This window comes from Littorina saxatilis, linkage group LG14 (genome assembly GCF_037325665.1).
Source record: "Littorina saxatilis isolate snail1 linkage group LG14, US_GU_Lsax_2.0, whole genome shotgun sequence".
NCBI classification, from domain to species: Eukaryota; Metazoa; Mollusca; class Gastropoda; order Littorinimorpha; family Littorinidae; genus Littorina; species Littorina saxatilis.
Genome location: NC_090258.1, coordinates 3159581 through 3182201, shown reverse-complemented (window position 1 = coordinate 3182201; position 22621 = coordinate 3159581). Strand labels below are relative to the sequence as shown.

The 22621-nt window shown below is 43.5% G+C and overlaps 1 protein-coding gene across 2 annotated transcripts in view; it reads left to right on the top strand.

Annotated features, from left to right (window-relative positions):
* LOC138946906 (uncharacterized) overlaps positions 1-22621 on the top strand; it is a 36041-nt gene that overhangs the window by 1438 nt on the left and 11982 nt on the right. For both annotated transcript variants that reach the window (XM_070318302.1, XM_070318303.1), the window contains exons 2-11: positions 777-950; positions 1876-1985; positions 2376-2515; positions 2991-3041; positions 3623-3726; positions 12005-12182; positions 12799-14317; positions 19942-20093; positions 20383-20626; positions 22196-22379. In XM_070318302.1, the coding sequence (XP_070174403.1) occupies positions 796-950; positions 1876-1985; positions 2376-2515; positions 2991-3041; positions 3623-3726; positions 12005-12182; positions 12799-14317; positions 19942-20093; positions 20383-20626; positions 22196-22379 (2837 nt within the window). In that variant the 5' untranslated portion in view covers positions 777-795. The remainder of the gene's footprint in view (positions 1-776; positions 951-1875; positions 1986-2375; positions 2516-2990; positions 3042-3622; positions 3727-12004; positions 12183-12798; positions 14318-19941; positions 20094-20382; positions 20627-22195; positions 22380-22621) is intronic.

Sequence of the window (22621 nt, the reverse complement as noted above, 5' to 3'; positions counted from 1 at the left end):
GTGTTTTCAGACACGTTAGACACAGGGTGTAACCTTTTTAATCATTCATACACACATACAAAAGACCAAGTACGCACAGAAAGATCCTTGTGAGACTGAGAGTTTGGTGGGTTATGATATTAGGCCCCCCAAAAAAAAGTCTGTTTATGGTAACCCGACCGACCCTATTTTTTTCGCGCGACCCTAGACTTTTTTTTGGCATTTGGGAAGAAAAAAAAAATCTTGGTTTTTTTTGCAAAATAACGTAAAAATATGGTTTTTTGGGAAAAAAAAATATCCCGACCTACCGACCCTATTTTTTTGGCCTATGTTACCGTAAACAGACCTTTTTTTTTTTTTGGCCTTATAGAAACCCATGCATCTCCAAAAGAGGAGGAGTATGCACTTTATGGCTGAATAAGTTTGTGGCACTTGGCAGGGAAAAACAAACAAGAAAATGGAAAAAGACAATGGTCATACATGATACATGTACAAATCCACTGATGCAAAACAGAAATGTATGTGGGAGTTACAACTTACACAAGTTACAGCCCATGAACACAGAACTAGACGATGAACTTACTTTTGATCGGTCAGCATTTTACGTTGGGGTTTTGCAGCATATGCAAAGGTTTAACTTTACTAGTACACTTTGCAAAGTAAATTCTTAATAAATAATAGTGATTCTTGATCTTAAAAAGTTTTTGAAGTACAGTGAAACACCCCTTATAAGACCTCCCAAAATGTGAGACACAAACATTAAATGATTAACACTAAATAATACACATCTGTTTCAGGTAGCAGTGAAGCAGAAGGATGGTTGTGGCTGACGAGGAACCCCCACGGAAGCGTTCTCGTCTCTCGCTGAAGAGCAGAAAGGGAGACAATACTGCACAGAGTCAGACGGAAGACCCTGGCCCTCCTCCTCCCGTGGAATCTACAGGGGCCGTTCCACAAGGCCCTGTTTCTGAGTAAGTGTTAGAGTTTTGCTTCGTTTGGTCGATACAGTGGAACCCCACTTTTAAGACCTTAAAAAATCTGAGAAAATTAGGTCTGAAAAAGGAGAGAATCTGAAAACGGGGATACATTTACACAGGGTATAACTTATAAACAGAAAACCTGAAAACGGGGTACATTTACACAGGTTATAAACAGAAAACGGGGGTACATTTACACAGGTTATAAACAGAAAACGGGGTACATTTACACAGGTTATAAACAGAAAACGGGGGTACATTTACACAGGTTATAAACAGAAAACCTGAAAACGGGGGTACATTTACACAGGTTATAAACAGAAAACGGGGGTACATTTACACAGGTTATAAACAGAAAACCTGAAAAAGCACGGTCTCAGAATGGGGCAAGTCTTAACATTTGTAAAAGGAGGATTCCGCTGTTCTGATCAGTGATTGCGTTTTTCTTTCTTTCTTTAAAAAATTTTGTTTCGCATCAGCTCAAAAAGGAATTCGGGTTTTTAGTTTGACCAATTGGTTAGATTAGACCAGTTCATTAGTGGAAATATTTAATCTTAATGTCTTATTTTCATCAGAAAAAAAGTTTTGAGCAGTGAAAGGGAAACAGTGCACATGTTGATTGTACTGACAGTTGGGTAAGTGAGGAATGCGTTGTATTGCAAGAACAATCTAATTTGATTCCAGTATGAATAAACGTGAACTTAAAAACATTATATTTTGATATCTTAGCTGTTCATTTAGGCAAGAGGCAAGTTGAATTGGCTTGTAGTATTTATGAATAAACTTGTACTTGAAATATTGTATACATGTGATACCTTAATTATTTAATTTATTCAAGAAGCAAGTCAAATTGGGTAGTAGTACGTGTATTATAAACTTGTACTTAAAATATATTGATACCTAATTCATATGCACTCAGGTCAGAACAAGAGAGTCATGACTGCTCTCCCCCTGTCATCGACCTTGCGGAGAGTGATCTCCCTTGTGACGGACCAGGTGTTCCTCCGGTAGCGTCCATGGAAAACTTGGGTGAGTTCCCCGCGGATGCTGTGTCTTGGTGGCCAGCTTTCACGCGTGTAGGGAGATGAGAGCGTTTCTTAGAAGTTAGAGATTGATGGTGGCAAGGATTTGGCGTGATAAGGCAAGCCCCACTGTGTGGATGTGCTGGTGTATCAGTTTCTGTCTGGAATCAGCTTTCGCATTTGACCTTGTTGATCTCATATAACATCCACACAGAAACACCCCCTCCCTCCCAAAGTACCGATGATCAAGCTTTGGTACTTTACTTTCCTGGGGTCAAATTCGTATTTGTTGTATCATAATGTCTCTAGACTTCCTTAGTATGTGATTGATTTTATTGTGTACATTGGTGCTCTTTTCAATTCAACAATTGTACAAAGTCTTTGATATTTTCTTCAGGTAATACCTGCTTCTTGAACAGCGTGCTGGAAGTCCTGCGCTACACCCCGTGTTTCTTGGAGGGTCTGGAACAGCTGTACCGACACATCGTCTACCTGGAGAAGGTCAAGGCCACTGATGCTGTGCAGGAGTCAGAAGAGGTAGGTTATTACTGCCATCATGCTACAGTGAAACCCCCCTGGGTTTAGCACCCCCAAAATCTGAGAAAATCTGATTTTTAGATAGGATTAAGGGGAAGTCTTAAAATTGGGGTAAATTGGTAATGATTTTGCCTAGAACATCTGAGAAACGGAGTCTGGAAAGTGAGGTAAATTGGTAGTGATTTTGCCTAGAACATCTGAGAAACGGAGTCTGGAAAGTGAGGTAAATTGGTAGTGATTTTGCCTAGAACATCTGAGAAACGGAGTCTGGAAAGTGAGGTAAATTGGTAGTGATTTTGCCTAGAACATCTGAGAAACGGAGTCTGGAAAGTGAAGGAGTCCAAAAGCCGGGATCTTAAAAGGGGAGTCTTGCTAACCATCCTAGATATGACGTAGTACTATTATGAAAAAGCGTAGTTTTGAAATGGGTTAGATCTTTGTGTTTTTTATGTGTAAACTTTCACTTCCATTGCAGGTGAACACTGAGCCTTCCATGGCTTGGGAACTGGTGAAGAACTTGTTCAAGGTTGGTGTATTCCTCACACTGGGTGTGTTGTTGATATGGTCATTACCTTTGTCTCTTGGATTTTCAAAACTGATGATAGTAAACCATCAATCTACCTACACACACAGATAGAGATCTGGGTATCGGCATCATGAGTGTCTCATTGATAGATGTCGCCACCAGTATTGAGCAATTGTATATTACTTACAGAGTGAAAGAAAGACTCATGTTAAGTATTAAAGTAACCTTTGAATTTAATTAGCCAAACATAACTGAATACATAACTGAAGTGAGTAACGGTTACATTTTGTTGACGTGAATAGATGTAACTGATAATGTTGTTGACGTGAATAGATGTAACTGATGATGTTGTTGACGTGAACAGATGTAACTGATAATGTTGTTGACGTGAATAGATGTAACTGATAATGTTGTTGACGTGAATAGATGTAACTGATAATGTTGTTGACGTGAATAGATGTAACTGATAATGTTGTTGACGTGAACAGATGTAACTGATAATGTTGTTGACGTGAATAGATGTAACTGATAATGTTGTTGACGTGAATAGATGTAACTAATAATGTTGTTGACGTGAACAGATGTACAAGCGCATGGAGAAACGAGAGGAGACCTGCAGTCAGTTTGCCAGTGCTGATGTCACGAGCATGGCCGTCAAACCCGACAAAATTCTGGACGCCATCAGGTTTGTTTGTTTGTTTGCTTAACGCCCAGCCGACCACGAAGGGCCATATCAGGGCGGTGCTGCTTTGACATATAACGTGCGCCACACACAAGACAGAAGTCGCAGCACAGGCTTCATGTCTCACCCAGTCACATTATTCTGACACCGGACCAACCAGTCCTAGCACTAACCCCATAATCATAATGCTAGACGCCAGGCGGAGCAGCCACTAGATTGCCAATTTTAAAGTCTTAAGTATGACCCGGCCGGGGTTCGAACCCACGACCTCCCGATCACGGGGCGGACGCCTTACCACTAGGCCAACCGTGCCGGTCCGCCATCAGGTAGATATACAAGATGTGTTGCAGTGTAGGTTTTGTCTCTTGTTTTTTAAATTGAAATTCGATGGATCTGTGGTTTAACTTGCAAAATGTTTTTGGTTTTTTTCTGTCATTGTTTGTCCATAGACTTAGTTTAATAATAATAATAATAATAATACGAATATTTATAACGCGCACATATCTCACCAACAGGCGACTCAAGGCGCACATACACTCATTAAATTACATATTCTTACGCAACTCACATAGATAGCATTAACTTCAGTTAAAGTGCTAGGACACTGAACTACGCTTCACCCCAAAGGGGAAGCAACCCCCTAAAAAAGAACGGCATTGACCTATAACCCAAGCTATACCAGAGTCGAGGTCATACCGTCACGTGACCTATCACGCGTGACTCGACCGCCGCCTATGTTGGAAACCCACTCCTACTTCAGCTACCAAGTAGCTCGGACGCTTTTTACACTACGCTGCAGGCTTTTAGCCTACTGTCTTCTGGACAGTGTTTCACCCCGTCTACAGGTCCCTGCTTCTCATGCACAAGTTTGGGTGAGCTCGTTCTAATTTATTTGCTTTTGCTTGCGTTTCTTTCTTTCTCCGTTGTTCGGTCTGATTGTTGTTTATCAATATCATAACTCAGACTGGTTTTTGTCAGCAATGGCTGACAAGGAGAATTAGAAACCACAGACTAGTCAGTAGCTGCTGAGGTTTCTCCTTTTACGTTTCGCATAAAGAGAAAGGCAAAGGCACTACCATTTCCGTTCTTGACCCAGCTTCTCTAACTTTTGCGTCTGTTAAATAACCTTGTATGGTTGAAAACGACGTTAAACATCATATAAAGAAGAAAGAAAGAATGTCTGTTAAATTTTGGACCCTATGAGTCCAATCATGCCAGTGCTGAAGCAGGTTAAATTTAGGTTACTTCAGCCAAGGCAAACGCAGTGGGAAAGAGAATACTTGTGTTAAAGATAGTTTTCTTCCCTTTTTGAGATGTTTTCGACCCAAATGTATAACATGTTGCCATTCGTCGAGTTTGCGCTCGCTCCCGGCGGGAGTGGGCGACGCAGTTTGTTGTCACGCATCGAGGTTCCGCCTTCATGCACAGTCTCTTCGGCCGACGTGCACGCAGAGGAGTGTGTTTACTTCATACGAGGAGCGTTCACGCTCTACAGGTTAGTCAGGTTCACCGGTAGCCAGGTTCTCTGGTGAAAGTGTTCCAGTTGGGCCGGAACTAGTAGCCCCCCCGCCGCGGCTGGGGGGTGAAAGTTTGACTTTCCCGGAGGCTATCGCTCTTTCTAAGAGGCGGAACTCATGGGGGGTCAACACCGGACAACAAGTTGGGCCGGAACTAGTAGCTCCCCCGCCGAGGCTGGGGAGTGAAAGTTCGACTCCCCGGAGGCTATCGCTCTTAGTAAGCGGAACTCACGGGAGGTCGACACCGGACAACGAGACAGTTGTACTCACAGGCAGACTGTTATGTCTCCGGTGAATGTATACAAGTCTCAACTTCCTCCCTCTGGGCAGGAAGCTGCTTTCGGGCAGGCTTTGCACGGTCCTTCCGTTTTGCAATCAGCCTCGCCTGTGGTGGATCGTTTTAGTGACGCAGCTAGTCACAGTGACTTTCACGGTCCAGCCACAGCAGATTCGGAGTTCGACGATTCTCACTCACTTTCTGAGGAGGAAGTTGATGTCAAGTTGTCACTCAAACTTGAACCAGCTATGGTTACTGCAGCTCAGGTGTTTGCCAAGTACTCCACTGAAGGGGTGACAGCTATGACGAGCTCTGCGGCACCACCACCCTCAGCGGTGGGTGCATGATTTCCGCCCTGCCTTAACGGAAGTTCAGGGATATCGTTTTAGCGAGTCTCCTTCTGTTGCTTACGAACTTTCCAAGGTGCTGGCTAGAACTTCGGGTTCTGAGAATAGCTTGCCTGTGGATACTGTGCCTTTACTGGCTGCACACGGTCAGGTTCCTGATGCTGCTCAGCCATGGTTTGCCTCAGACCAGTTACGGAAGGCGAGCACTTCGTTTCATTCACGCAAGTTTGCTCTCTCCCGTCGTCATCACAGTCTTATTGAGACTTACGCTTTGCCGAGTGCACCGCTTCCGGTCACTCCGGAGTTGGCTAATCTCAGGGAAGATGTCTATAGTTTGGACAAAACTTGTGCTTACTCTGAAGGCGCGTTACTTGGTTTGGAGGAGACGGGAAGATACTCGTTGGAACTTGCGTCTCTTTCAGAGACACTTCTTCGATCTCTTTCGCGGTCGGTCGCGGTGTCGTTGAATCCTTTCGGTTTTCGAAACGACTCTAGCGTGAAAGACGTCCTCATACTCCTGGCCTCTTTGGCTAAGGTTTCAGCCGGACAAATGTCAGTCGCGGCACGGTTGTACGCACATGCGGTTAACACACGCAGGGACGCTTTCTTGTCTGGCTCTAGAATTTGAACTTGTGGAAGTTTTCTCATATGTTTCTCCTTTTCTATCACTTCCTTTGTGGGCAGCGATGCGGCGTTACTTTCGCTTGCGTCACCCGCGCAAGTAACGCTTCACTCGCTGAGCGATATCCGTAGGCCTAGGTTACACCGAGCCTAAGAACTTAGTTTATTCTTTTCTTCGTACTACGGAACCGCTTCCGGTTGCACCGTACTTGTCGATCATACATCTTAATGTTCATAGCAAGGAGAAACTGTCTGTTGTCAAGAACAATGATCTCCTGGCTGTGGAAGATCGTGGCCGCACTTCTTTCTATTATCGTCTTGGTACAAGACTTTGATTCGTTCTTTCCCTTGTGCGGTTTCGTACTCACGGGATGCCTTTGTGTTCTGGCGGCACACATATTCAAAGGGTTTAGCTTCGCTGTTTGTCTGGGAAAAGGCCTCGGCCGACAGTATTGTTCTGTCGGTGAGACTTAAATCTCTTCATTGCTCGAGGGTTTTCTTTGCGAATCCTCCTCTTTGCACGCGGACTCTTTAACAGAGAGAATCTCACAGCAAAAGGAAAAGCCCACGGCAGGCCTCGGCTTTTCTTATCAGAGAAAAGCGCTAAGCTGGCCTTTCTCAGCTTTGGTTTTTTATCTTCTTCTCGGCATGGCACGTTGCCAAATACCCACCACTTTATCTCCTCGAGGCGATTTAGCGGTAGGGTTCAGTGGGCAAACAATAGCACGCTTTCTTGCATACTCTTGGCACTTGTCAACTGGAGTATTAGCGTTCGGCTCCACTCTTCTCTCTGCCTCTGTGTTTTCCCACAGCGGCTGGAGGGGCGATTAGGACTCTCACTTTATTGAGGGAGGCACTGGGGCCCTTCCTGTTGGGTCACTTATATAGATCGTGCCTATGTTTACTTCCACCTTTGGATATACAAAATAGATCGGAAGTGGCTACTTTTTATTTAATTCAGATCTTCGGGGCTCTGGTTTCGTTTTCTAAGCAATCAAATGAAGAGCCGGAACATGTTAGTGTCTTTTCTTGACTGGTTCACAGACACAACCAATCTTTGGATTCTCACACCACTGCTCATACAGGGCGTTCCCGTTGGTTCTCTCTCCACCAGCGAAGCAGTTCTGTCTCTTGTGGAATTCTTTCCCCTTGTCAGGGGATAACATGTGTTGATTCAATCAGACAACACCACAGTGGTCTTTTATTTCAATAAGCAGGGGGTGGCATCTCGCTCCCTATCACTGCCACAGCGAGCATGCGAGGTTTTGATGTGGCTTTTACCACCACGAAATCTTATTAGCAGGGAGGTACCTTTCTGAGAGGCTCTAGGTCTTGGCAGACTCTAGTCAGCCGGCCAGGAATGTCCACTTGGATTGGACTCTATCTCGCTACACGCTTCTACTCCTTCTGGTGAATTTGGAGAAGCCGCTGGTAGAAGTTTTGCCTCTCGGTACTATCACCTTCTGCTAAATGTTCGTCTCCCCGTTCCCGGATAATACTCTCGATTTTACTTTGAGCGGCCTGTTGGTCGCACATTATGGGCCCGCTCAATCTTGGTTGCCAGTCCTTTAGGCTGGCAAGAGGGCGCCGTTTTTTTACACTCGAGCCACACGGGTGTCTACTGTACGGGAATCATTGAGACGCTCAGGGGCTTCTGCCTCAACTCTGGATTTGGTCTAGAGATTTCATAGGGGTTCATCGTCTTCGTTTTTGTGTCACTTTGACTGGCTTGGAACAATTGGCGTACTATTAACGGAAAGAACCCCACTTCTCTCCGTTCAATGCGGGTGGCGAACCACCTATCCTGGCTTTCCGAATTTTCTCCCACGTCTCTGAATTAAGACTTTATGCGATATCAGTTGCACTGACACAGCTAGGTCGCAGAAAATTTTTCACTTGGGTTCTTTTTAGCCAGCGTGATTAAGGGAACCTCCCTTTGGTTTGCTGTAAGCAAATCTCCAGTCCCGGCTTGGGATTCGCTCCTAGTTTCGGAGTTTTTGAGTTCGGATTGTTTAATCCTTGACAAATTAGCCTTGTTATTCTAAATACGGGAAGCCGTCATACTTACTCTAGTAGCTTCTGAGAGAAGTGCGAGTAAGTGCATTTTCTGTCTGGTTTTTGCTTTAGACATCTCTTTGGAGAAAGACTGATCTATAGCGCTTAGGTTTAATTCAAAATTTCTGACAAATAAGCAGAAACAGGAGTAACCAGATCCGATAATACAATTCTACCAATTTGCAATATTTTGGCTCTGCTAGAGCCATATTTAACCAATTGTACATTTCGAGTTTAAATATATTTCTGACTCGCTTGACAAGTGGCCCCCTTCATCCCCTCCTTCCTCGTCCTGATATGGCTCTGCGTAGTCGGCTGGACGTTAAGCAACAAATAAACAAACAAACAAACTGATCTGTTTAGATCACCAGAACAAAGGCTTTTGTTTATTTCCATCAACACTTCTAGAGGCAATGATTTAGTGAAGTCAACTTTTAGCTAAATGGACTGCCACATTGATTAGGCATGCCTACAGTGGTGGCAGGGAAAAAGGGGGGGGGGGGCAGTCAGTCCTCCCTTTTCAGGCAGCACGGGCTCAAGAGGTCAGAGTGTAGGCCTCTTCTTTATCTGTTCTCAAGTCTGAGAGACTTACATAAGTCATGAATGCAACTTATTGACCGTTCAAGGACGTAGTCATGAGTTTTCTATCGGCGGGGTATTTTAAGTACCCGCTGTTTTAATACACATCTACTAGACATCTTCTGCAGAAGATGTCTTTTTATGTTTTCCTGGGAACGTATCTGGTGCTCGGCAGAACAGTAATTTCGGTTTGCCAGCTATTGTAGCTACAGGCCAGATACTTGCAAGATGTTAACTATGAGTTCATTTGCCCACCACCTAAATTAGCAATCTGCTATCTATGTGAGTTGCGTAAGAATATGTAATTTAATATAAAATTTCAAAAATAAATTTTGATTTAATTAATATACTTACCAACTCACATATTGGATTCCCTCCCAGCCTGCCCCGCAAATTTTTTAAGGGGTTATATGTTTCAATACGGAATGAGTTTCACCGGTATACATCCTGCGCAGGCGCAGTACACCGGTAGTGTAAATAACCACCAAGGACCATGCCTTATATGGCATACGGTTTTTGTTTCAGAGTTATTTCCCCACGTTGCCATGTAAGAGTGCTTCCATGTCTTATCACAAAACGAAGTTATTGCTTAGGGTTTCCCTAAAAATGAACAGATCACTTCAGTAGGAGTGAGTTTCCAACATAGGCGGCGGTCGAGTCACGCGTGATAGGTCACGTGACGGTATGACCTCGACTCTTGTATAGCTTGGGTTATAGGTCAATGCCGTTCTTTTTTAGGGGGTTGCTTCCCCTTTGGGGTGAAGCGTAGTTCAGTGTCCTAGCACTTTAACTGAAGTTAATGCTATCTATGTGAGTTGGTAAGTATATTAATTAAATCAAAATTTATTTTTGAAATTTTATATTCACACACACGGAGACTTAAGAGTCACCAACACACAACACACCATCAACCATTAAAATATGTACAGTTATTCAGGGTGGGATGGGGTGGGCAGTGTAGAATGCATGGATTATGTGGAAAAAAGGAATGTCTTGAGTGCAGATTTGAATGATTCGAGGGACTGTTGTTGATGGAGGGGGAGAGGTAGTGTGTTCCATTGGCTAGGTGCTTGGAAAGAAAATGAGCGTTGACCTGCTGTTTTGAGTTTGGTGTGGGGGATGTTGAGCTTGAGGGAGTCGGCAGATGATCTGAGTGCTCGTGAAGGGACATAGAGAGAGACAGAGTCGGAGAGATAGGCAAGGGCGAGACCATGGAGGCATTTGTAGGTGAGAGTGTTGATTTTGTATGTGATACGGGCAGGAACGGGCAACCAGTGGAGCTGATTTAGGAGGGGGGTGATATGATCTCCCTTTTTCTTTCGTAAGACAAGACGGGCAGAGCTATTTTGAATGCGTTGGAGACGAGAGATAGAAGAAGAGGGAAGACCCGCCAAGAGAGAGTTACAATAGTCAAGACATTTGAATACAGTTTGCGTTTTGACAGTTAAAGGCACACTCCTTCCAGTGGGCTCACCATCTCAGATCTCCTTGCTGTCTAAACAGTGGGCTCACCATCTCAGATCTCCTTGCTGTCTAAACAGTGGGCTCACCATCTCAGATCTCCTTGCTGTCTAAACAGTGGGCTCACCATCTCAGATCTCCTTGCTGTCTAAACAGTGGGCTCACCATCTCAGATCTCCTTGCTGTCTAAACAGTGGGCTCACCATCTCAGATCTCCTTGCTGTCTAAACAGTGGGCTCACCATCTCAGATCTCCTTGCTGTCTAAACAGTGGGCTCACCATCTCAGATCTCCTTGCTGTCTAAACAGTGTGACTCACCACCTCAGATCTTGCTGTCTAAACAGCTTGGCTCACCATCTCAGATCTGGCCAGGCTTTGACAGGAGATAGGACCATTCCTCCACTTGGTCAAATACCAAAAACCAACACTCTGACTGATCTCTGTAGAGAGTTGGGATTTTTGGATGAATGAATTTCTAACAAGTCGCGTAAGGCAAAATTACTACATTTAGTCAAGCTGTGGAACTCACAGAATGAAATTGAACGCACTGCATTTTTTCACAATGACCGTAGTCCGCCGCTAGTGCAAAAGGCAGTGAAAGTGACGAGCCTGTTCAGCGCGGTAGCGGTTGCGCTGTGCTGCATAGCACGCTTTACTGTACCTCTCTTCGTTTTAACTTTCTGAGCGTGTTTTTAATCCAAACATATCATATCTATATGTTTTTGGAATCAGGAACCGACAAGGAATAAGATGAAATTGTTTTTAAAACGATTTCGGAAATTTAATTTTGATCATAATTTTTATATTTTTAATTTTCAGAGCTTGTTTTAAATCGGAATATAACATATTTATATGTTTTTGGAATCAGAACATGATGAAGAATAAAATAAAAGTAATTTTGGATCGTTTTATAAAAAAATAATTTTAATTACAATTTTTAGATTTTTAATGACCAAAGTCATTAATTAATTTTTCAGCCTCCATGCTGAAATGCAATACCGAAGTCCGGCCTTTGTTGAAGATTGCTTGGCCAAAATTTCAATCAATTTGATTGAAAAATGAAGGTGTGACAGTGCCGCCTCAACTTTTACAAAAAGCCGGATATGACGTCATTAAAGACATTTATCGAACAAATGAAAAAAAACGTCTGGGGATTTCATACCCAGGAACCCTCATGTAAAATTTCATAAAGATCGGTCCAGTAGTTTAGTCTGAATCGCTCTACACACACACACGCACAGACACACACACGCACATACACCACGACCCTCGTCTCGATTCCCCCTCTATGTTAAAACATTTAGTCATAACTTGACTAAATGTAAAAAAAAGACTGGCCAGATATGAGATGGTGAGAACTTGTTTAGACAGCAAGGAAACTACCTTTAATCCCAATTATTAACTCCTGGACATTGTGTGAACAGGGAATGCAACCCGATGTTTGAGGGCAACATGCAGCACGACGCCCAGGAGTTGTTGCGCTGCTTGCTGTGCTACCTGGAGGACTCGGAGCGGGAGCTGCACACAGACTACGCCGGAGTCCTCGCCCTCGACCCAGCCCTCCTCAAAACACCTGGGAAAACACCTGACGCTCACAAACAGGTGAGTGGTAGTGTTGGAGGTTCCTCCACTGAAGCGTGGGAGTGGTGGAGACACAGTGATGTCCCCTTGTTAAAAACAGAGGATTCGCCTTTTTCAGACCTACAAATTGACAGACATCATGAACAGAAAGTCTGAGAATGCAGGATCTCAAAAAAGGGGGAGGTCTTAAATTAATGGGGGGTGGTGTCATTAAAGATGGTTTCCGTTGTACATGTACCACAACATGGATGAGAAAATCCGGCCTGGAAAGAGAAAGTTTGAAAAGGGTAGGTCTCTCTGACCTGACCCACATGCAAGATCTTCTAAAAGCAGAAACATGTCAGGTCATGTCCTACACATGCAAGCAGATATTTATTAGCTATTTCTAGTGAACTTTAAGACCATTTACCTTTACCATTATGTTATCAGTGACTGTGCATACATTTTCTGTCTTTCGCTCGGTTCTGTAGAACCCCCCCCTAGAAAATCAAAACTATGTGTTTGACGAGCACAGGTTATCTATCAGTTTCTTCTGTGCTATTTAAAGCACTTGTGTCAGGATAAGCATGAACAGGTGATTTGAAAAAAACTTTCTTGTTGAGATTTTTTATTTAATATGACTGGTTTTTTTTTCCAGTGTCGCAATCCAATCATGGAAAATTTCCTCTCAGCCGGAAAAATGAAGGGTCGTCGAGGAAAATCTGTCGTCTCAGCGCTCAAGTTCGAGGAGCCATCAGAATCTTCACAGTCAGCACACAAGACGTCCAGCTTGGCTTCTGGGTCAAAGAGAGGAAACCCCGCGGCCAATCTGGCCGATCTGCTGGGCGACAGTGACAGGGAGATCAAAGAGGAGAGTTCATTAAGCACGGCCAAGCAGACCAAGAAGGGGAGGTTTCGCCACGCAAAGCTAAGAAAGGTTTCTGAAGCAGAAAACGGTGATGAGGTTGATGGGATGTCTATGCAGATGGAATCACAGTCATCATCCAACTCAGCGTTATCTGACGGCCGGAAGAACGGTGCACAAGAAGAGGAGCAGGTTGAAAAACCAGAGGCTAAAAACACGCGTCGGTCGGCAAGGCGAACGGCTGTCAACGGACGATCCAGCGTGTGCCCTGTTTCACAACTTACAACAAAGGGTGGTGCAAGATCTAAGAGGCAAGGCAAAGTTGCAGAAACGAACGGCAAAGGTGATGAGAAACTGTACTCAGATGTTTTAAAAGAAATGGACACGTCTTCCGAAATGAAAGAAAACGGTGATCACGAGGCACCAGGAAAATTCCAGCCAACGATCCTGTCCATGTTCGGCAAGACGGCAGGCAGGCCGTGCAAACGCCTGGGAATGAGAGGCCGCATCATTCGCAAAGACGAGACCAGCCCCACAGCTCTTCCTGTCTCCAATGTTTCGCCAGAAACGGCAGAGCTTCGCAGATCACCGAGGAAATCCAGCAACGCTAGGCCAGCTACCATGGCACTGGCAGCATCGCCACGAAAACAAGCCGGGGTCATGACCTCTCCCACATCACCAGCCAGGCCCGATGAGTTCCCAGCCAATGTTGTCAACGGCGATGAGGGCACTGCATTTGACCCAGGTGTAACTTCCACGGACATTGTTGCCGCATCTCCGATAACTGCTCACCTGTGGGACACGGCTTGTCTGGAGTCGCCCAAACACTGTTTCAATGCCAAGGCCTGCAACGGAAGGTTGTCTCCAAGTCCAATAGAAATATCGGATGATGAATCAGTGGAAATGGACCCTCGGGAACAGGAAAAGCTTCCATGTAAGCTTCCTGGTCTTATACCAGCCGGGAACGGCGACAACAAGCCAGACCCTATCAGCGTGAAAGTGCAAAGTACCTCCTCACCCAGTCAAACAGAATCCCTGAAAATAAAACCTGAAAACTTCTCTCCAGTCAAATTCCGGTCAGCGAGAGCATCCCCCACCAAAGCCTGTCTGTCGTCACCGACCAAGTCGTCTTTGTTGACAAAGACCAGAGGAATGGCTTCACCTGCGAAATCAGAGACCCTGTCACCCTCCTTGCTCAATGGTCACTCGAAGGACGCTCAGTCGTCAAAGCTGATGGTCAAACTGGAGAAGTGTGACCACCTGTGTAACTCTCCCACCATCTCCGCTTCTGCCGCCATGAAAGCTCTCAAAGGTTGGTACATATCTACAATACACTCATTTGTTTGGTCATTTTTTAAATTTATTTTATTTTCCGGCGAAACTGGACAGACACTTAAAAAACGTTTCTATGGCCACAGGCACAACATCAAACACTACAAAGATCATGCAGGACACACGGACAGTGCATCAAAATATACACGAGAAGATACAATGGTCGCTAAACATTTTAATCTCCCTGGACATACACTAGCAGACATGCAATGCACAGCCATAGAAAAAATCCATGCAGAAGACATTGCTTTGAGAAAAAGAAGAGAAAGGTTCTGGAGACATCAGCTGCAGACCAATTTCCCTGACGGACTTAATGTGTTTGACTAATTGACTGTTGCTACCCTCTGTATTTGTTATTGCGAGGCTGTTCGCGGATATAATGTTTGGATATTTTTCTATAATTATCCCTTTGTTGTTCGCAGCAGAGTACACAACGTCTTTTGACGCTATCAACAAGATAAACAGTGTCCTATGGCTATAAACTTATCAGCCTTGTAACATGTTAGCTCCCTGGATCGCATTCAACACCTGGAAGTATGTGTGTGTGTGCGTGTGGGAGTGAGTGTGCTCAAGTGTATGTGCTTGCAAACATATGACGTTTTACCTTTACTGCTTACTTTAGAGAGAGAGAGAGAGAGAGAGAAAGAGAGAGATAGAGAGAGAGAGAGAGAGAGAGAGAACAATAGCAAATTTGCACGTGTTTTATCTATTTTTAGAATGACGTCATTTGTATTCTTACGTAATTTCCTTTCTGTTTTTACGTCATCGTTTGTTTTGATTCCATTACATGATTACTGAAGAAGGAGTTTTCACTCCGAAATATTTATTTCATTTTGGTGTTTGGGTGTTATTTTTTATTCTTAAATTTATTTTTTTACAAAAAACCCATCAACACAAGAAAACAGTTACTTCAGCCGTCAGCAAAGTTGTACGTTAGTCTGCTACTGCTAGTCTTTTCTGTAGGCCAAATTTCTGTCTGAAACAAGAACTGCTTCGTTTGTTATATGAAGTCTTATATCCCCTCGTATCTCCAGACTCGGACTCAAGGCGCAGGGATCTATTTATGCCGTGTGAGATGGAATTGTTTACACAATACATCACGCATTCACATCGACCAGCAGATCGCAGCCATTTCGGCGCATATCCTACTTTTCACGGCCTATTATTCCAAGTCACACGGGTATTTTGGTGGACATTTTTTTTATCTATGCCTATACAATTTTGCCAGGAAAGACCCTTTTGTCAATCGTGGGATCTTTAACGTGCACATCCCAATGTAGTGTACACGAAGGGACCTCGGTTTTTCGTCTCATCCGAAAGACTAGCACTTGAACCCACCACCTAGGTTAGGAAAGGGGGGAGAAAATTGCTAACGCCCTGACCCAGGGTTGAACTCGCAACCTCTCGCTTCCGAGCGCAAGTGCGTTACCACTCGGCCACCCAGTCCTGATGCTGTAGGATTTTTGATATTAATGAAAGTGTAGTTGTAGTGATAAAAATCGTGTGATTTGTTGTTTTGGATACAGAGGACCCTCCCTGTTAGGACCTCCACGGTATTTCTTTCTTTATTTGGTGTTTAACGTCGTTTTCAACCGTTCAAGGTTATATCGCGACGGACAGACCTGTTTACCCTTACGATTTTGGCGTAATTTATTACGATTTTCTGCAAAAAATACGCCATTCCGCTATCCGTGTCAAGACTACGATTTTCATAAATAAAAAAAAAGTTAAAAAAATAAAAAAATAAAAATTTTTTTTTTTTTTTTTAATCAATTCACATGTTTGGCATTGTTTTTTCAATGGCAAAATGGGGTGAAAAAGCACAGGACTGACCAGAGATCATGTCTTGTCTGATAAGACGCTGGAGAGCCTTATTCTAGTGGTGAAGTCTCGCCCTCACTCATTCGGCAAGCGCAAGTACAGTAGAGAAGCGCTTGACACACTGAAAAAAGCCTACTACGAGCAAAAGAAAAAGAATCAGTGATGCATGTGCTTTTGATGTGATCTTCGTTGAAATTATGATGACTACAAAAACTGACTGATGTGTTTGGTTTGTGAATGATGGATATATATGTGCATGATTGCGTTTCGCAGTCACAGTTGTCATGTGCGTTGTAATTGGCGACGAATGCTGGATGATTACTATTTTTGTGCCAGGATTACTATTTTTGGGGCTGAGCATTACTCCAAAACACTTATGGGGGTAAACAGGTCTGCGACGGACCTCCACGGTATTTCTTTCTTTATTTGGTGTTTAACGTAGTTTTCAACCGTTCAAGGTTATATCGCGACGGATCTCCACGGTATTTCTTTCTTTATTTGGTGTTTAACGTAGTTTTCAACCGTTCAAGGTTATATCGCAACGGACCTCCACGGTATTTCTTTCTTTATTTGGTGTTTAACGTCGTTTTCAACCGTTCAAGGTTATATCGCGACGGACCTCCACGGTATTTCTTTCTTTATTTGGTGTTTAACGTCGTTTTCAACCGTTCAAGGTTATATCGCGACGGATCTCCACGGTATTTCTTTCTTTATTCGGTGTTTAACGTCGTTTTCAACCGTTCAAGGTTATATCGCGACGGACCTCCACAGTATTTCTTTCTTTATTTGGTGTTTAACATCGTTTTCAACCGTTCAAGGTTATATCGCGACGGACCTCCACAGTATTTCTTTCTTTATTTGGTGTTTAACGTCGTTTTCAACCGTTCAAGGTTATATCGCGACGGACCTCCACGGTATTTCTTTCTTTATTTGGTGTTTAACGTCGTTTTCAACCGTTCAAGGTTATATCGCGACGGACCTGTACGGTATTTCTTTCTTTATTTGGTGTTTAACGTCGTTTTCAACCGTTCAAGGTTATATCGCGACGGATCTCCACGGTATTTCTTTCTTTATTTGGTGTTTAACGTCGTTTTCAACCGTTCAAGGTTATATCGCGACGGACCTCCACGGTATTTCTTTCTTTATTTGGTGTTTAACGTCGTTTTTAACCGTTCAAGGTTATATCGCGACGGACCTCCACGGTATTTCTTTCTTTATTTGGTGTTTAACGTCGTTTTCAACCGTTCAAGGTTATATCGCGACGGACCTCCACGGTATTTCTTTCTTTATTTGGTGTTTAACGTCGTTTTCAACCGTTCAAGGTTATATCGCGACGGACCTCCACGGTATTTCTTTCTTTATTTGGTGTTTAACGTCGTTTTCAACCGTTCAAGGTTATATCGCGACGGACCTCCACGGTATTTCTTTCTTTATTTGGTGTTTAACGTCGTTTTCAACCGTTCAAGGTTATATCGCGACGGACCTGTACGGTATTTCTTTCTGTATTTGGTGTTTAACGTCGTTTTCAACCGTTCAAGGTTATAATCGCGACGGACCTCCACGGTATTTCTTTCTTTATTTGGTGTTTAACGTCGTTTTCAACCGTTCAAGGTTATATCGCGACGGACCTCCACAGTATTTCTTTCTTTATTTGGTGTTTAACGTCGTTTTCAACCGTTCAAGGTTATATCGCGACGGACCTCCACGGTATTTCTTTCTTTATTTGGTGTTTAACGTCGTTTTCAACCGTTCAAGGTTATATCGCGACGGACCTCCACGGTATTTCTTTCTTTATTTGGTGTTTAACGTCGTTTTCAACCGTTCAAGGTTATATCGCGACGGACCTCCACGGTATTTCTTTCTTTATTTGGTGTTTAACGTCGTTTTCAACCGTTCAAGGTTATATCGCGACGAACCTCCACGGTATTTCTTTCTTTATTTGGTGTTTAACGTCGTTTTCAACCGTTCAAGGTTATATCGCGACGGACCTCCACGGTATTTCTTTCTTTATTTGGTGTTTAACGTCGTTTTCAACTGTTCAAGGTTATATCGCGACGGACCTCCACGGTATTTCTTTCTTTATTTGGTGTTTAACGTCGTTTTCAACCGTTCAAGGTTATATCGCGACGGACCTCCACGGTATTTCTTTCTTTATTGAGTCACTTGAGAAAAAGTGACTCTATGTAATCGGTCAGTGTTAGTCTGTCCGGCCGGCCGGCCGTCCGTAGACACCACCTTAACGTTGGACTTTTCTCGGAAACTATCAAAGCGATCGGGCTCATATTTTGTTTAGTCGTGACCTCCAATGACCTCTACACTTTAACGATGGTTTCGTTGACCTTTGACCTTTTTCAAGGTCACAGGTCAGCGTCAAAGGAAAAATTAGACATTTTATATCTTTGACAAAGTTCATCGGATGTGATTGAAACTTTGTAGGATTATTCTTTACATCAAAGTATTTACATCTGTAGCCTTTTACGAACGTTATCAGAAAAACAAGGGAGATAACTAGCCTTTTCTGTTCGGCAACACACAACTTAACGTTGGGCTTTTCTCAGAAACTATAAAAGTGACCGGGCTCAAATTTTATGTGAACGTGACTCATTGTGTTGTGAATAGCAATTTCTTCCTGTCCATCTGATGCCTCATATAATATTCAGAACTGCGAAAGTGACTCGATCGAGCGTTTGCTCTTCTTGTTTGGTGTTTAACGTCGTTTTCAACCATTCAAGGTTATATCGCGACGGACCTCCACGGTATTTCTTTCTTTATTTGGTGTTTAACGTCGTTTTCAACCGTTCAAGGTTATATCGCGACGGACCTCCACGGTATTTCTTTCTTTCTTTGGTGTTTAACGTCGTTTTCAACCGTTCAAGGTTATATCGCGACGGACCTCCACGGTATTTCTTTCTTTATTTGGTGTTTAACGTCGTTTTCAACCGTTCAAGGTTATATCGCGACGGACCTCCACGGTATTTCTTTCTTTATTTGGTGTTTAACGTCGTTTTCAACCGTTCAAGGTTATATCGCGACGGACCTTTACGGTATTTCTTTCTTTATTTGGTGTTTAACGTCGTTTTCAACCGTTCAAGGTTATAATCGCGACGGACCTCCACGGTATTTCTTTCTTTATTTGGTGTTTAACGTCGTTTTCAACCGTTCAAGGTTATATCGCGACGGACCTCCACGGTATTTCTTTCTTTATTTGGTGTTTAACGTCGTTTTCAACCGTTCAAGGTTATATCGCGACGGACCTCCACGGTATTTCTTTCTTTATTTGGTGTTTAACGTCGTTTTCAACCGTTCAAGGTTATATCGCGACGGACCTCCACGGTATTTCTTTCTTTATTTGGTGTTTAACGTCGTTTTCAACCGTTCAAGGTTATATCGCGACGGACCTCCACGGTATTTCTTTCTTTATTTGGTGTTTAACGTCGTTTTCAACCGTTCAAGGTTATATCGCGACGGACCTCCACGGTATTTCTTTCTTTATTTGGTGTTTAACGTCGTTTTCAACCGTTCAAGGTTATATCGCGACGGACCTCCACGGTATTTCTTTCTTTATTTGGTGTTTAACGTCGTTTTCAACCGTTCAAGGTTATATCGCGACGGATCTCCACGGTATTTCTTTCTTTATTTGGTGTTTAACGTCGTTTTCAACCGTTCAAGGTTATATCGCGACGGACCTCAACGGTATTAATGGAGTTGAAGTGATAAAACCTGAGTTAAACAACTACAGTGCTAACATAGATGTAACTGTAAGAATCAATTTCTGCGTTCCAGGCCCATCCAGCTCCAGCACGTGCAGGAAGATGAGTTTTGGAGGAGACGAGGAAGATGCAGGGGGCAACGATCAGGACAGCGATGAAGACGAGATCAGTCTGGGCACCAAGTCCTCCTTCAAGTCCGTCCCACTCAAGTCTGTCTGTGTCAAGGTGAGCTGAGCCGACTTGCGTGGCAGTATAGTTTGATGAAACTTTGTTAAGCATGTCTATTCCTGTGCATAATGGCATAGATGTGGATGTGGGAATGAATTTGAGAAAATGTTACATTAAACACTATTTGCTACGCTGAAAATTCAAAAACAGTCTAAATTGCTTTTCTTGAGGCTTCACAATCACAAGAGTTGGCAGGTCTGAACCTACTGTGGCCCCAAACTACTAAACTCCCTTACTTACTGTGTATTGAACGAGGCAATAAATGATGCCCTTTCCTCCTCCATAGGTGGAGAAGTGCGACATGGTGTGCAGCAGTCCAGAGAAGTCGGTCAGCGCTCGCTTTGCCACCACCTGCCTGGCTCGACAGCGAGCGCAACGCTTCAACATCATGGAGAAACTCTTCCAGGGGACCATGATGATGCGCACCAAGTGTCTCGAGTGTGAGCGCTGCACCGAGCGCAAGGAGAGCTTTCAGGACGTCAGTGTGCCGCTCAAGTCTGGTGGCAGTGCCGATAGCGACTCTGATACTGGTGAGTGGAGATAATGGGCGGGGGAGGGTGTGGGGGATGGGGGAGGGGGTGTGAGAGATGCACGGAAAGCAAGGAGAGCATTCAGGATGTCAGTGTTCCTCTCTAATCTGAGGGCAGTGCTGATAGCGACTCTGATACTGGTGAGTTTGGAGGGGAACGTATGTGAGAGATGATTGTGAGAGGTGCACGAAACACAAGGAGAGCGTCAGTGACAGTGTGCCAGTTCAGTGGAACCCCGGATTGCAGACTCCCTCCCTGTTTTCTCAAATACCTGTTCATAACCTTTGTAAATTTACCCCCATTTTAAGACTGAGTGATCCCTCCTTTATGAGACTGGTTTTTACATTTAGTCAAGTTTTGACTAAATGTTTTAACATAGAGCGGGGAATCGAGACAAGGGTCGTGGTGTGTGTGTGTGTGTGTGTGTGTGTGTGTGTGTGTAGAGCGATTCAGAGTAAACTACTGGACCGATCTTCATCAGATTTTTCATGAGAGTTCCTGGGTATGATATCCCCAGACGGTTTTTTCATTTTTTCGATAAATGTCTTTGATGACGTCATATCCGGCATTTTGTAAAAGTTGAGGCGGCACTGCCACACCCTCATTTTTCAATCAAATTGATTGAAATTTTGGCCAAGCAATCTTCGATGAAGGCCGGACTTTGGTATTGTATTTCAGCTTGGAGGCTTAAAAATTAAGTAATGACTTTGGTCATTAAAAATTTGAAAAGTGTAATTAAAATTTATTTTTATAAAACGATCTAAATTTACGTTTATGGTATTCTTCATCATTTTCTGATCCCAAAAACATATAAATATGTTATATTCGTATTAAAAACAAGCTCTGAAAATTAAAAATATAAAAATTATGATTAAAATTAAATTTCCGAAATCAATTTAAAAACAATTTCATCTTATTCCTTGTCCATTCCTGATTCCAAAAACATATAGATATGATATGTTTGGAATTAAAAACACGTTCAAAGAGTTAAAAAGAATAGAGATATAGAAAAGCGGGCTATCCTCCTCAGCGCAACCGCTCCCGCGCTTTTCTGGATTGTTAATTTCACTGCCTTTGCCACGAGCAGTGGACAGACGATGCTACGAGTGTACGGTCTTGCAGAAAAAATGCAATGCGTTCAATTTTATTCTGTGAGTTCGACTGAGCTTGACTAAATGTTGTATCTTCGCCTTACGCGACTTGTTGTTTGATTATTGTTGGGGTTGTGAAAGGGGGCTGTACTTAACTCATTTTGACACTGTTGAAATGAAGGAAGGGGGTTGAGGTAGTGTGATGATTTGTTACAGTTGAAGTGTCAGACCATGGTAATACTGAGTTGTATGACATTTATTTGCTGTTGACAATCCTCCCTGACTGGGGGGTTGGTTGGTTGGTTTTTGGGGTTTAATGTCTCTTCAGCAGACCTGACTGGGGGGGATGAAAATGCATAACTTTAAAAAAAAAATCAAACATGGGCAAACATTTCCAATTCTATTGCAATTTGGGGGGGGGGGGGGTGGAGAGAGAAGAGTCTAGTCAGCAATAAAACTTGGTTATTCTGCTGTGTAGACGAGGAGAAAGACCCGTGCTTGCTGCGACTGATGCACGCGTTTACTGACGTGGAGCGGCTGCGTGAGGACAACAAGTATTACTGCGAGCAGTGTCAGCGCTACGTGGAGGCCGAGCGCTCGCTTCACTACCAGGCTCTGCCAAACATCCTCACCGTGCATCTCAAGCGATTCAGCGCAACCGGGTAACTATCAAGAAAAGATAAAATAAGATTTCATGTAGTCCAGTGAGGTTACCCCCATGGAAATTTGGGCTGCTTTCTCACGAGGTAACTCAACGCTTGACGCCTTGTTTTTATGGTTTCTTCTTCTTTTTCTTCTGCGTTCATGGGCTGAAACTGCCACGTATACTCGTGGTGTTTTTGTTTTCTTTTGCCATGCCATTTCGGCAGCCATACGCCTCATTTGGGGGATGCATGCAGGGTAT